At 47.4% G+C, this 15,610-nt stretch overlaps 2 protein-coding genes across 3 annotated transcripts in view; one reads left to right on the forward strand and one right to left on the reverse strand.

The window, feature by feature from the left end:
- Window positions 1-203: 203 nt before the first annotated feature.
- Window positions 204-2,250, forward strand: FAM163B (family with sequence similarity 163 member B). Of its 2 annotated transcripts, none has more exons than XM_056860750.1 (2): window positions 204-322; window positions 1,857-2,250. In XM_056860750.1, exons 1-2 carry the CDS (start codon window positions 230-232, stop codon window positions 2,241-2,243), a joined length of 480 nt encoding a protein of 159 aa, XP_056716728.1. In that variant the 5' UTR covers window positions 204-229; the 3' UTR covers window positions 2,244-2,250. The 2 variants fall into 2 exon arrangements, with proteins under 2 accessions (XP_056716728.1, XP_056716727.1); XM_056860749.1 differs by having other exon boundaries at window positions 211-340.
- Window positions 2,251-11,911: 9,661 nt separating this feature from the next.
- ADAMTSL2 (ADAMTS like 2) overlaps window positions 11,912-15,610 on the reverse strand; it is a 148,982-nt gene continuing 145,283 nt past the window's right edge. Inside the window, exon 21 of the mRNA XM_056860191.1 lies at window positions 11,912-12,030. Coding sequence (XP_056716169.1) covers window positions 11,912-12,030 — 119 coding nt within the window. The remainder of the gene's footprint in view (window positions 12,031-15,610) is intronic.

A 15,610-nucleotide genomic window follows, 5' to 3' on the forward strand; every position in this document is an offset into this window, starting at 1 on the left:
GCGTGACGTGGCAGGTGGGGTCATGGCTGCACAGCAGCAGCAACCTTGCTGGAGATCCTCTTGGATCATGTCTTGTTGCTCCTAAACAATACCTCTGCCTCAGGCAGCTGCTTTGATTGGCCGTGGGGTTGTGTATGGGTTGTTTTAACCTGTTGCTTCTCTAGCCGTGCAGTTCCTAATGCTTTCCACCTGTTGTGTCTTTTCAGGGTGTTAATGGAGAAGAGGTCGAATGACAGCCGGAACTGTGGTCATCACAGGCGGAATATTAGCGACTGTCATCTTACTTTGTATCATAGCTGTGCTCTGCTACTGTAGGCTTCAGGTACTTGGATTAAGCAAAGTGGGTGGCCAAGATCAGTTCCTTCTTTCTTCCTCCAAATTGTTACAAGGATTGTGATGCAGACTCTGTGTGTTGTCCCAATTGGGTACAGTCCCAAGCACTGGAAGCCCCCCTCTTTCACCATCTTGCGGTCCCAAGTGGGGTTCATTGATGGGGCAAAATTCCTGAATATAGACAGGCTAATAAATTGAAAGTGCAGTTATGAAATAAATGAACCAATGTAAAATTTAGTCTCATTCATGACACTGTGCGGCAGCTCCATCTGTCCGTCACATTTTTATCTCTTCTTTCTCTGAAGATGAATTGCAAAATGAGTGTGCGTAGCACCCTTCTTCCTCACCCCAGGGTCCCTGCAGGTATTGGTCTCTGCACTGGAAGGCAGGAATGTCCTGGTGCAAATCTGTGGCTTCTTTTCTAGATTGTGGGTATGTCCAGACGTGGACTCCTGCGCATGGCTCTGGTCTCTGGGTCTCAAAAAGGCAAAGGTGCCAAAAAGGACTTTGGAATGAGCAGGATAAAAATGTAGTGAACAGATAAGTATGTGGAGAGGGGAGGCCTCAGCCTGAAAACTGAAGTGGTACAGCCCTGCCTTGGCGGGGGGGGGGGGGGCTTCTTGTGAGAACTAAGCCCAGGGTGCTAAGCCTTCTTTTCTTCTAACACTGGGCTTTTCAGCTCGCTTGACTCACTCCTGGTTTTCTTGGCCGTCAATCCACAAGCATTGGAATCGGTTTGGGCAGGAATCTTCCGCACATCTGCCCTCCCTTTTGGAGTTTCTTCTGAATGTGCCTGAAACAATGAGGATTTTAAAAGGAGGGTGCTGTCATCATTGGTGGTGTCACAGCCCCCCTTTTAAAAAAAGAACCAAAATATCAATATAGTCTTAGAGCATTGTAACAATAGGCTTAGCAGGTTCTCTGAATTCCCAGATTTAATTTAAAAACAAAAATAAGTCTCTTCCATTGTGGAGATATACCTTTCCCCCCGTATCTCTATGAAGGAAGGGGATAAAGGCTAGCTTTTTAAAAATGAAAAATGGGAATGCAACATACCTGCCAGGTCTGTTGTTACAATGCTCTAGCAATATATCGATATTTTAGTGTCATTTAAAAGGGTGGGGGGAGGAGAGGGAGTGGTTTGACCACCACAGTCCAATCATGGAAAAAGGGGGCTGGAGGTGGGTGGGAGTGGGCAGGACAGAGAAAACCGACAGAAACATGATGCACAAGGGAAAAGGTGACTCAGAATCAGCTTCCAGGGTAATATATCAGGGTAATAGTTGTCTCAAAAGAATCAGAAAAAAATTGGGGGGGGGGGACAAAAAAGGGCCCTCTCAGCAGGGTTCTAATTCATGATTGTGTTGGGGGATGTTTGTTGTGGTTTTATGATTGTGGTTGCTTTACTGATGTTTTAAGCTGCTGTGTGGACATTGTCAAAAAGCATAACTATAAATGGGGAAAGAGGAGGTGGGGCTGGTCCTTGAACCTTGGCTACTGATTTTTCTTGGGTATTTCCCCAGTATTATTGCTGCAAGAAGGACGAATCAGAGGAAGACGCAGACGAGCCGGACTTTGCTGTGGATTCCCACATCCCTCCACTCCATTGCAACCGCAACGTGGCGCTGACCAACGGCCCTTCCTTGTACCATTCGTCCCCCTACAAAAAGCCCTCCCAGTGCCGGACGGTCTGTCCCAGCTGCTCCCATTTTGAGCCTCCCACGTTCTTCCTGCAGGAGCCGGAAGAGGAAGTCCGGAATGGAGGCGACCGCATCAACTACAAGGCCATCAGCCAGGAAGACCTGGAGCTGCCTGTCACCGTGGCCAGCCTGCAGGCCCTGAATCCCAACCGCCTGTCGGCCATGCGCGAAGCCTTCTCCCGTAGCCGGAGCATCAGCACCGACGTCTGACGCAGGCGGCACAACTGCTGCAGCCACCCAGAGGGTGGTGGATGTTTTTCTACCTTCTTGCGGCTTTTAAAAACAGCGTCACTCTTTTTCATGAAGAAAATCTACGGGGAGTCTTTTAAACTGATGAATGTATTTATATGTTATTACATATAGCTCTATGTACCTATTAATAAAGCATTGCTTAAAGGGAGGGGGAGGGGGGACAGAATGCCAATAGGGGTGAGTGGCCACGTAGGTTTTCTAAAGCTAAACATTGGGACTGATTTTCTTTCTTTTCTTTTTTATAAAGAGGAGATTTTGATACTGGGACTCCTTTTGTATGCAAAGAACATCATCCCGCTCTGAGCCAGTGTGAAGACCAGGGTGTGTCTGGCATGGAGGGGCAAGGGGGGCATCCTTAGCTGCCATTATGCACCACCCTTCCCTTCCCTCCATCATCCCCAGATGGGCTGGGGAGGATCGTGTCAATACTTCCTAACCCTCCTAGGCCAACTTCCTGGGTGAGCAGAGCAACTTCCCAGCTTGTCTCGTATTGCAAAAGATGCCCCCCACCTTAATGCCTTTCACTGAGAGTGCATTCCTAAGGAGAGTTACTCCAGTCTAAACCTATTCATTTCAATGGGCTTAGACTGAAGTAACTCTCCTTAGGAATGCACTGTGAGCCCCCCCCCCCCAGGAGTGGAGTCTGAACAGGAAGGAAGTGAAGGAAGCCGGCACCCGATCTCTTTGCAGGGTCCAGGTGAGCTTCCTGGAGAGGCAGCCTGGCATCCCTCGGGGATGAGGGGCTGGCAGCCCCCTCCTTTAACCGCATTCATTGAGCACTGTCTGCTCCCCTCTTTGAAGAAACTGATTACTGCTTTATTTTGTTAAGTATTGTTTGTAGGGGGGCCACGTGCGTGACATGGCACTTTACATAAGCGGGGGGGGGGAGACAACCCCTCTTACAATTCAAACAAAATTAACCTCTGATAAGATTATGATAATGTTTTATTTTATTTATTCATTATTTAAAACATTTATTAGCTGCCTGTCTTCCTCACAGAGCTTAAGGCAGCTTACAACATAAACACATAAAATAAAATATATTAAAAATATTTTCACCCTGTCAGCTGACTGAAGAAATCTTTTTGTTGATTAATCATAAGAGTTTTAATTGACTGATTAATTGATTCCATTTGCATCCGAGTGCAAACCACCTCTGAGATACGGTCTACCTGCTTTCCCCCGGGGAAAGATCCCTCCGATGGTGCCTCTCCTAAGGTGACACTGGCCATTGGCACTTTTTATGTTGTCTTTATCATCCTTATTCACTTATACACATAAACACACACAAGAATAGAACAAAACAAAGAACCACCAATTTACAACATGGTGAAAAAATACTGTAGTACATTTTCAATATATTTGTTATTCCAATGCATTACAAATATTGCCCATTTTTCAATGAATTTGTTACTCTGTATTTACTATTAATTAATGCAATCACTGAAATCCTCTTGTACCAGTCCATCTTCCCCAAAAACATTTATTTATTCCCCCCCCCCAATAAATGTATGGATACGGGCTGCTGCAATGAAATTCAAGATAATTTCTGAATCTTCCACATGGATTGTTTTTTAAGCCATCCTAAAACAACCACCATCAGAAGATTATATCCTGTCATTTCCATGACTAGTGTCAAAACTTCTTTTCAGTATTTATCTATTGCCAAAACATATGTAGGAAGTGAACTGCAGAGCTCAGACAGCATCAACTCCATCTAGCACAGGATTATAGATGCGCAGCCTAGGTTAGATGGTGTCAGGTACCACTAGAACTGAGACTGATGGAATTAAATGGAAGAAAGATTTAGACCAAATCCATTTCCAGTCTTCATTTGATGTAACTACCCTCAGATCTCTATCCCATTTTCTCTAAAAATTGACAGGTTCCTCTCTCGTCTTAGCTAAAAATCTGTAAAACATACCTCTCAGCCCTTTTATAGCGTTACCATATACAGTTTTTAGCAGTATTGCGTTACGAATTAACTGAGGATTAGCTTTTTAGGCAATCAAAAAAGTTTTAAATGGATTACTTTTGCTGAAATTTTGCTAAAATTTACCTTATAGCCCAACTTTTAGCACAATCCCCAGTCGAAGCCAGAAGGAAAATATTAATCTGCTGGCACCACCAGTCCTTGGCTCCATATGAGGCCTGCTCACTTTCAGGGCTGCCTCTGCTTGTCCCCATCACCGCCTAACATACGTTTTATCAGCTGCATCCCACCAGGAACACGTGCTGATTGGGGTGTTGGACAGGTCATCTATTCCGCTGCCTCCCTCTTTCAGACGCCACTTTGACTGGGAATTCGACTGCCGGATAGGGCTCATTCTTCTCAAAATAGAAAATGGGGGGGGGGGAGAGTTCCTGTGTGGCTCTTTGATGCTAATAATTAGTCTGCCGTAAAGGTCAGAATGTTTAAAGTTACTTGCGTTGACCCAACAAGAGAGACATACATGAGGAAGCAGCCTTCCTAATGTAGAGCCCCTGTCCTTGCTGGATTGGGACCTATCCATTGATCAAAGAACCAGGCTGGAAATCTAGAAAGAGAGGATTTGGTTGAAATGGCTGAGAATAATGGCTGAGTTGTTTTCTGTTGCCCCAGAAGGTCAGACCAGAAACAACGGGTTGAAATTAAATCAAAGGAGTTTTCGTCTAGACATTAGGAAGAATTTTCTAACCGTTAGAGCTGTTCCTCAGTGGATCAGGCTTCCTCGGGAGGTGTGAGTGCTCCTTCTCTGGAGGTTTTTAAGAAGAGGTTAGATGGCCATCTGCCAGCAATGCTGATTCTATGGCCTTAGGCAGATGATGAGAGGGAGGGCATCCTGGCCATCTTCTGGACATGGAGTGGGGGTCACTGGGGGTATGTGGGGGAGGAGTTCGCTGTAAGTTTCCTGCATTGTGCAGGGGGTTGGACTAGATGACCCTGATGGTACCTTCCAACTCTATGATTCTATGATCATTTTGTTTGATTGTGGATTTTTAACAGCTAACATCTCAAATTAGCCATTTGTGCAAATTAGCCCCCCCCCCACCACCACATCCAGTCAACAGGAACTTTTCATCTGGCCTTCGGATTGTTTAACCCAGTGGTGGCGTACCTATGGCACACATGCCAGAGATTGCACTCAAAGCCCTCTCTGTGGGCACGCGCGCCGTTGCCCCAGCACAGAAAAGCAGCCCCAGCAGCAGGAGGGGCGGCGGGAGGGATCCCCCGAGCCCCCTCATGGTGGCGACCCCTGCCTGCAGCCCCGGCTCTTCCACCGGGCAGCCTCTCTCCTCTCCTTTTGGCAGCCACGAGGGGAGGGGTGGGGGGAGAAAGTTGAGCTCCCCGGGTCATCTCGCCGTCACCAGGGCACCTGCAAGCTTCCCTCTCTCCCCCCCTCAACGGTGCAGGGTGACCTTGCTGCGGCCGCCCCCCAGGGGCCGGGACTGGCCGGGATGGCTGGCAGCGTGTCCGGGCCACCCAGAACTGCTGCTGCTTGCGCGGCCTCGCCAACTTCCCTGAGGCTGCAGTAAGTGGGTGATACTGAGGTAACGCGGCAACATCGCTTTGCTTTCCCGCCATCGCAGGAATTCCTCCCCTGGTACAATTGCCAAAGATAGGACTTTTTGGAGGACTTTGATTCATAGGCACTACACCAGGCATGGGGAACCTCAGGCCCAGGGGCCGTATGCGGCCCCCGAGGACATTTTTTGTGGCCCTCGGGAGCTCCGAGGCCCTGCCGCAGAGGCAGGGCACAGGGTGGCCCTCCCCGAGGGTCTTCCTGGGGCCGCGGCTTACAGGGGCGTTGCGGCGCCCTTTGGACCTCCTCTCGGCGACTGTCGGCTGTTGGTCGGCGAGAGGAGAGGGGAGGGGGAGGAACGCTTCCCCCAAGGCTGCCCCCTACAGCCATGGCGTGCAGGAATGCTGCAGCACATTGTAAGCCCCTCTCTCTGCCTGTTGGCTGTTGAGCAGCGAGGGGGAGGGAAGAGGCCGGCGGCTCCCGGCGGCAAAGCATGCATGCGGGAGCCGATCGGGCTTCGGGTGGGGGGGGGGCTTTTGTGGACTCTGGGGGGGAGGGGATGGAGACTGGGGCCTGGTTGAGCGGGTGTGTGTTTGTGTGTGGGAAGGCTTTTCTCTCTTTTCTTCCTCTTTTTCTGTCACTTTCTACTTTCTCTCCCTCTCTCCCTCTTTTTCTGTCTCTTTCTTTGTCTCCCTCCATCCTTTTTTTCCTCCGTCCTTTTCTTTCTTTCTCCCCCCTCTCCATTTCTTTCTCCCTTTCTCTCTCTCTCTCCCTCCCTCCCTTTTCCTCTTTCTCTGTTTTCCTTCCTCCCTTCCTCCCTTGCCGATTGACTGTGGGCTGCACCCCCCTGGCGCCTCGTTTGCTTGGGCCCACCGCTGGCTGCCCTCCAGCCTGGGAGGGGGGAGCGGGGGCACCCTGCAGGCCTTCTCTGTGTGGCCTCCCCTGGGGTTGCCAACCTCCAGGTGGTGGCTGGAGACCTGGCGACCCTAGCCTCTCCCCCCCGGGGAGATCTACACCTGGTATGGCCCCTGAATAATGTCATAAATGTGCAAATGGCCCTTGGTCGGAAAGAGCTTTAAACAGATCAGTTCCCCTGGAGAAAATGGTAGCTTTGGAGGGTGGACTCTGTGGCATTATACCCCGCTGAAATCCCTCCCCAAACTCTGCTATCCCCCAGATCTCCAGGAATTTCCCAGCCTGGAGTTAGCAACCGTATTCAGGTTAAATTGCTGTTTTGGCACTTTGCGATAAATAAGTGGGTTTGGGGTTGCAGTTTGGGCACTCGATCTCTAAAAGGTTCGCCATCACTGGTTTAACCCTTTGTCAGGACCATTGTGTCCCTGGACTGCATCAGCTGATGCCCCTTGTCCAATGGGCAAGCAGCTCCAGGGCAGCAGAAGGGAAGGGCCAGGTGTGAGAGCTCTGGGTTGAATGCTGGCTCTTCTCATTTCCAGTGCAGACCCAAATGTGGCCTGGAGGCTTCTAAATGCGCCTCCCCTGGGCATCACACACGGGTCGTACTGGAGTGACAGCCAGCATTCATTCCAGTAAAGGAGAATTGCCTGGTGGCTTAGACCCAGTGTTTGGGCATAGCTGCATGAGGAGAAAGTGCCCCCATCACAATGATGAACGCCGTCCAGACAGATGAGACAGCACTGTGGTTGTCACTGTGATGAAGTAAATGTGATCCATCTTGGTAAGACTCGGCTAACAATTCAAATGGAACCCTGGAGAGCTCATGTGCCATTCACCTCAACTTGCTTCATCAAAAATAACGCCCAGTGTGGCAAGTTTTAATGTTGGTGCGCCAAACCATCCAGCTCTGGCAGCCTTTGGGCAGCCGTTCTTATCTATCAAAACCTTGCTCCTCTCCCTCAGTTATGATAAAGAGCTTGACCACAGGGCCCATTCTTTGCCTTCCAGTTAAAATGTGCTCTTCTCATCCCTCCAACCAAGCCAAGAGACGCTGGCAGAGAAACAAAGCAGACTGTTGGCTCACCTTGGGAACGCATTGCCCTTGGGACGTACAAAGAACTGGTTTCTACTTTCTCAGCAACGCTGTATGATATCTGGACTAAATCCTCAGCCCAGCAATTGCCGGATGAGGTGGCCGCACGCTCAAGCGGGTGGCTTTAAGACATGGTTCTGTGAGTGAATTGCACACGTTGGGGGTGAGGGGAAGCCCCTGCTTATAAGGCAGCAAAAGACCTCCTGCAGCCTTGGCTAAAAATTTCAGCCTAAAGCGTTTTTTAAATTGTTGGGCATTGTTTTTACGGACAAGTTGATTCTTTTATAGCTTGATAGCTTAAACATTACTGACATTTCTCGGGCTGGAGTGGTGATTCTTTTTCCCCCCTGTTTCAGTTCATAGTTACTTTCAGTATCTTACCTGGGTTGTGTCTGATTGGAGACACACAATTCAGGGGGAGGGAAGTGTGCCCAGTTTCTGTTGCTGTGTTTTGCTGGGGAGTGGTGTTCAGTCTTTGATGTGATCTGATGTAACAGCTGCCGCTTCTGCAGAATTCTGGGTCAAGTTTGTACAATTCTTAACATTTGCATTTGTTTCAATAGCATTTCAAAGAAACGTTTTGGATTTGTTGCATTTAATATGTGACTGTGTTTAATCTATTTTTCTCTCATTTTTTTCTAGTATGTATTTTAAATTCCATCTAATGACTTCACCTTCACATGTGGTAAACTTGTACAGGACTTACAAACTCTGAGAACAAAAATAAAAATAATAATAAACTTTTATCTTTGACTTTATCAGAGGCATCAGCAAGGGTGGATTCTGGGATTCTGCACAAGGCCCGAGAAGTCACATAAAGAGCAAAATTTTGTTACCTCAGTATTTCAACTTTTCTTTCTTTTCTTTCTTTGAGTGTCTAGTACAGTGTTCCCCAAATTTGTGATAGCTAAGGCACATCTGTTTCCTAAATTGTGTTTCCAGTTCTAGAATACGAGTAAGGGAGAATGACTGAACCTCAGTAGAGCCCACTATGGTTTCCGCATGACTCGCTGTTCTGAGCAGGCATCCTGGCTTTAATTAACACCGATGACGTGGGGCAGCCTCCATTGAGGGAGCGTGATTCCGCTGCTTCTCTGCAGCAGGAGTGATAAAAAGATCCAGTGACAACCAATGCCAGGAGAGGACAGGGCAATGACTCACTCAGAGACACAGTTGGCAGCTGCTTCTTAGGGCTCACAGGTGTTATTTAACTTTATTACTCATCCCACTGAACAGCTCCTTTTACAGCTTCTAGCCTAGGTGCAAGGCGAAAGCTTATAGTTTTGGATTCTCATGTCCACCTTTTCAGTATGGATTTTTACAACAACCCCAGGAAGGGTGCCAAGGCGGCTCAGCGAGGTTTCCATCGAGGGGGTGGGGCAGTTTGAGTTTTTCTGCATTGTGTGTGTGTGTTAAGTGCTGTCAAGTTGCTTCCGACTCATGGCGGCCCTATGCATCGATGTCCCCCGAAACATCCCATTGTTAACAGCCTTGCTCACCTGTTCTCCAAAGCTCTCAGGTACATAGTCCTCTTCCCCATTTTGTTCTCTCAACAACTTTGTGAGATAGGCTAGGCTGCAAGATAGTTACTGGCACCAAATGACCCACTGCTATTCCTGGCACAGTGAGGATTTGAACCTGGGTCTCTCTGCTCATAATCCAACTTCTACACTGCAATGAAGGGCTTTTGCTCATCCCCTTCTTTTCAAGGCACTTATCTTGTAGAATGTTCTACTGGACCATCTTGTGGATTTGAACAGTCTTTACTGGATCTGTCAAAGCCATTGTTCGGTTTTTCACAGCGATCAGGCAGATGCCTTGGGGCGTTCATATGCATTGGCTTCCGATACAAACTGCCTCCCTACATGGCCATTCCAGTTAGCTGCCGTAGCCCATGGCTGCCCCTCAACCTGCCCTCCTTGTATTTGTCTAATCCTTTTTAAAGCCTTCTGTTCTTCAGAAGGGGTGGAAGACAACAGTGAGTCAAGAAGGGGAAATATGCAGGGATCTTAGCCAGTACCACAAGAGAGATGGAGGGGTGAAGCCTGCCTTGCCAGTAGGACTAGAGATGGGTTAATTGTTCAATAAATGAAAGCTGAGGTGGGGGGAGACAGGAGAGTGTAGTTACTAGGGATGTGCATTCGGTATTTTTCAAATATATTTGGGTATCCAAATGGTATCTGAGATTTTTTTGGATACCTATAAATGGGTTCCGAAAAATTCTGGAAATATTCGGGAGATTCTGGGAACATTGGGGGCCAGATTTGAAGGCTCTCATGACTGTTTTCCTTTAATTTTACGGTGCACCAGTGTCAGTGTCTTCTTGCCAGGTCTCAATATGGGCTTGCCAGTTTGCCTCTTGGTCCAATTCACTTGAAGCATGGTGATTCTTCCGTGGACAGACAGCATCAGCTTCGCTGCAATTTTTGTGTCATTTGCTTGAAAGGCTGCCCCTCCAGCCCCTAGAAGGATTCCCCATAGGGAATGATGGACCTGAATAATATCGGAATCCTGAAAAAAACCTGACTCTGGATACCAAACGGGTATTTGGGACCCAAATAACCCAGAATATTGATAATTTTGCCCTCCTGGTACCCGGATCTGAAAAATACCATCCCTAGCAGCTGCTGGTGAAGACTGTCTTGCTAATCTGTACTTGGGGCCCCCCTGTTCTTTCCCCTTTTATTCAGTGTCCAAAATGCAGACTAACTCCGAGAGAAGTATCTGGCGCCATAAATACAACAAAATTTATTTAAAATGTACATATGGGTACAATTCTACGGTTACAGGGATAAAGTTCACCATTTGTAAACAAATATATTAAAAAAGAGCACACGTCTCTTTGTGATATAAAGTGCTGTTATGGTTTCATTACTCTATACAATATGTTGGCATTATGTCATTTTAATTAAGGACTACAGGCCTGGAGTTGGATTACAAGATAAAATTCTCTGGAAAAGTACACACCTACATATTACATCTAATGGGCTTTGGCTTAGCTGCCTGGGCAGCATTCATTTCAGCTCATCATTGCTGCAAAAAAAGAAAAAAAGATAAATATGCCTGGATAGGGAAGAAACAGCCAGCAAGAAGATGGAAGTCAAAAGCTGAAGAAAGACAAAGCATTCGTAGAACAGCGGAGCAGATGCCCCCAAGTGCCCTCATTCCTTCAGTCCAAAAGTACTTTTTCTTCTCCAGGACTGCATTCCAAAAAAGATCTGGTCCTGTACGTTTGCAGCAAACACCAGCTGTGAACGGCACATATTGGCCCATGATGTCACCAAAACACGTTCCCCCACGCCCACCTACACAATTCCTAAATCAGTTTTGTAATTGTTCTTAAAATACTTAAAAATTTAAAATAAAGTAAAGCAGGAATGTATACATGGATAAAACTGTATGTGACAACCTAGGCTGTTTTTAAGTGGGCAGTTTGCCTGACTTAGGGGGTCAGGAGCAAGACAGATGGCCAGGCGAGCCTTTGACTCAATAGAATACATCCTTGTCATACAAACTGTCGATCTGGGAGGTTTTGCCCTGCTGGTTAGAAAGCAAACCCCAAAACAGTGGGGCTTCTCATTCAACATTACATGTTCTCACTCAACTATTAAAACTTCTTCAGCAAGTCCAGATGGAAAAACTCAATTGGTGCAAGCAGAGCTTGTCAGAGAGGCTCTGGATGCCATCCAGAGAGGTGGGAAGTACACACACAGGCTCAGAATTACTCTGGCATTTATGGGGGAACGTCAGAAATGAAAAGACCCATCCAGATCAAATCTGGCTAAGCTAGTAGGAAACCGCAGACAAAAGGAAGTTCAAAGCCCCTGGAAGAATAACTGGATTCATATTCATGGTCCGAGGCACACGGCTTCTTTGCAAGCAGGTGGGGCTGATGGGCAGTAGCACCGGGAGAGTGGCCTATTCCTTCATGCTGAAGCATGAAAGAGACAGAGAGAAGAAGAAACGAAGAAGGTGGAGGAGACACCTCCAATTTTCAGGCTTCCTAGCCCTGGCTTTCAGTGGTGTGGCCGGCCAGCAGGAGGGTCTCCCAGTTGCCCCAGCATCCTCCTGCTGCTCTTCGAAACCCACGAGTCCTGCATTCCTCCCCTCCCCTCCTAGGAGTGTGGAGCTCGGCAGGATCTGCAGCAGGCTTTGCTGTAGTACCAGTGGCTGCAGAGATTCACCTTGATTGCCAGTGCACAGTTCGTTCCTGCTTGGTCTTGGCAGCTGTCATCTGCAGAGGGGGAGGTGAGAGACAGGATGCAGGGCATGGGAAGGAGAAGTGGGCAAAACAGAGAATGACCTTTCTTTCTTGCAGCCCCCCCCCCGATCAAGTTTTGGGGTTCAGTTACACATGCATAAAACCCACTGAAATGAAGGTGTGTTTTAAAAGTGTGTGTCACACACTCCTCAGCCAGTGCAGGCTATAGTCAAGAAAAAACTCCGCTTGCTTCCCTATAGCTGATGTTCTTCAAGCGCAGTCACACCAACACGCTCTGTGCCCACACAGGGCCTAACAGAACCTTCTAGAGCTAAGCATTTGGCCTGCAGGTACTGTGCATATCCAGGAAGGAGTCAAAATGTTCTCAGTCCTCGCTAAGAGAATGCCACAGCAAGTGAAAAAAAAATCTTTTGCAGGGAGGGTGAGCTGTGTGACTGCACAGGTAGCCACTGGAAGCAGCCAGATGGACCCTCAGCAGTAGTCACAACTGCAGTCATGCATCCTGCTGAGCTGGGACATCCAAGGCATGGGTGTCTCACAGATATGGGAAGCTGATACCCAGTGGCTGCCCTGCAGAGTTCAGGCATGGGAATGACTCTGTAGAGGTTGCTAGAGTTCTTTATGGTGGGATGTGCTTTGGCAGTCCTCAGCAATGGTTTATGAGCGGACCTGTAGCCTAAGGGGGTCAGCACCCAGCACTTGAAGTGCAGTCAGCTCTTTGCTGGGGCCAGAGTGACTCTGCAGGCAGGCAGGTCTTCTTCTGAAGGGAACAGTCCATCCAAATAGAAAGCTAGAGCCTCTCTAGAGTCCAGGGCAGAGGCGGGGAGGAGGGCTCTTTCTACCTCTGAGCATTAATTAGGGGAAAAGGTGGGTAGAACCAGTTCCCAGGCTGAGAGGGAAACCAGAGACTACCTTTAGCAAAAAGGTTATTTCCAGATTTAGCATGGCCTTATCTCTATGCAGGCACAGGCAAGGAGGGCTGGGATGAAACGCGTAATTATAGGATGGGGGAGACTTCTGAGCAGTAGTGTGTGCAAAAAGGATCTTGGGGTCTTAGTAGACCAAACACTGAACATGAGTCAGCAGTGTGATGTGGTAGCTAAAAAGGCAAATGCGATATTGGGCTGCATCAACAGAAGTATAGTGTCCAGGTCACACGAAGTGATGGTATCGCTTTACTCTGCTCTGGTTAGACCCCACCTAGAGTATTGTGTTCAGTTTTGGGCACCGCAATTTAAGGAAGATGTAGACAAGCTGGAAAGTGTCCAGAGGAGGGCAACAAAGATGGTGAGGGGTCTGGAGATCAAATCCTATGAGGAAAGGTTGAAGGAGCTGGGTATGTTTAGCCTGAAGAGGAGAAGACTGAGAGGGGATTTGATAACCATCTTTAAGTACCTGAAGGGCTGTCACACAGAGGAGGGTGCCGAGTTGTTTTCTGTTGCCCCAGAAGGTTGGACCAGAAACAATGGGTTGAAATTAAATCGAAAGAGTTTCCGTCTAGACATTAGGAAGAATTTTCTAACAGAGTGGTTCCTCAGGGGAACAGGCTTCCTCAGGAGGTGGTAAGCTCTCCTTCTCTGGAGGTTTTTAAGCAGAGACTAGATGGCCATCTGTCAGCAATGCTGATTCTATAACCTTAAGCAGATGATGAGAGGGAACACATCTTGGCCATCTTCTGGGCATGTAGTGGGGGTCACTGGGGTGGAGTGGGATGGGGAGGTAATTGTGAATTTCCTGCATTGTGCAGGGGGTTGGACTAGATGACCCTGGTTGTCCCTTCCAACTCTATGATCTTATGATTCTATGAGAGTTCACTGGCCCTCCTCAGCAAACATATGGCCACCAAGAAAACTACCTATCATTGCAGATGGCTAAGGGCTTGAAGGGCTTCCTCATTTGGAACTCACAAGGAGGCAAAAGGGTCTAGTAGGGTGCTAGAAGAGTATCTTCACCAGAAGAAGACGAAGCTGCCTCTTTGCTGCTGAAATGCAGCCAGATGAACCCTCAGGGGAAACTGTCCAGTTCCTTGAGGGCGAAGATGCTGGAGATGAATGTTCAAGTGCAGATGTGAGAGAGTGCCAAACTCAAGAGGTTGAATACGTCGACTTGTGTCCATAGAGAGCCTTCTTCAGATCTGAAGAAGTGAGCTGTGGCTCACGAAAGCTCATACCCTACCAGAAAATATTTTTGTTAGTCTTTAAGGTGCTACTGGACTCTTGCCCTTTTCTACAACCTTGTGGAGTTCTTTGAGAAAGTGATCAGGTATGTAGATAATGGTTACCTGGTAGGCATTATTTATATGGATTTCCAAAAAGCTTTTAACAAGGTCTGTCCCCCAAAACTCCCGAGTAAGCTTAGTAGTAATACGATAAAAGGAAAAGTCCTTTTATGAATTTAAAAATGGTTAAATGACAGGAAGCAGAGTAGGAATAAACAGAGGGAAATGGGCACAGCGGTCCCACAAGGATTGATATTGGTACTGGTGCTGTTTAATTTGTTTATAAATGGTCTGGAATTTGGGGTGAACAGTGTAGTGCCCAATTTTGTGGATGGTAAAAAATTATTCAGGATGGTGAAAACCAAAGCCAGTTGTGAAGAGCTCCAGGAGATACTCTCTAGATTCAGTGACTGGGGCAACTGTAGCAAACAAAGTTCAGTGTAAGTAATGTGTAAAGTGATTCACACTGGAACATTCCAGCTGTAAGAATATGTTAATGAGGTCTGAACTGGTTGAGACGGAAAGGGAAAGAGATCTTGGGGTTGTAGTGGATAGCTCAATGAAAATGTCAGCTCAGTATGTGGCCACAGTGAATAAAGCAAACCCCATGCTGGGTGGGTATTATTAGAAAAGGAACTGAAAATAAAACAACCAATATTGTTAGGTCCCTGTGTAGCCATATGGTGTGAACTCATTTGGACTACTGTGTTCAGTTCTAGTTGCTGTTATCTCAAAAAGGATGTTACAGAGCTGGAAAAAGTACAGAAGAGGGCAACCAAGGTGATTAGGGGGTTGGAGCACCTTTGCTATGAGGAAAGGCTGAAAAGTCCAGGCCTTTTCAGTTTAGAAAAAAGATGAAGTTTAGAAAAAAGTTTAGAAAAAGTTTAGAAAAAAGATGGGGCATGATAGAGGTTTTAAAATTATGCATGGGGTGGAAACAGTGGATAGAGAGAACTTCTTCTTCCTCACCCAAAATACTAGAACTCGGGGTCACCCAATGAAGTTGATGGGCAACAGATACAAGGTGGACAAAAAGAAATGTTTCCTTATTTTACAAGCAATCGAACTGTGTAATTCCCTGCCACTGGAGTTAGTGATGGTCACCCACCTGATTAATGTAGAAGAGGGTCCATCAATGGCTACCAACCATGGTGATTAAAGGGAACCTCCAGATTCAGAGGAACCTCTGAATACCAGTGCAGGGTGAGTGCAGTTGGCCTACCAGTGCAGTTGGCCTTCAGAACAGACCAACTGGAAAACTGGGGCCTGAAGCTTAGGTGAGTGCTGCTTTATGTCCACCCTAAGGGGTGTAGCCACAGGTACAAGTTGCTCTGTGCACGTGCAGATGTATTCCAAAGGAGAGAACAGGTGAAG

Source organism: Euleptes europaea, chromosome 14 (assembly GCF_029931775.1).
Source record: "Euleptes europaea isolate rEulEur1 chromosome 14, rEulEur1.hap1, whole genome shotgun sequence".
NCBI classification, from domain to species: Eukaryota; Metazoa; Chordata; class Lepidosauria; order Squamata; family Sphaerodactylidae; genus Euleptes; species Euleptes europaea.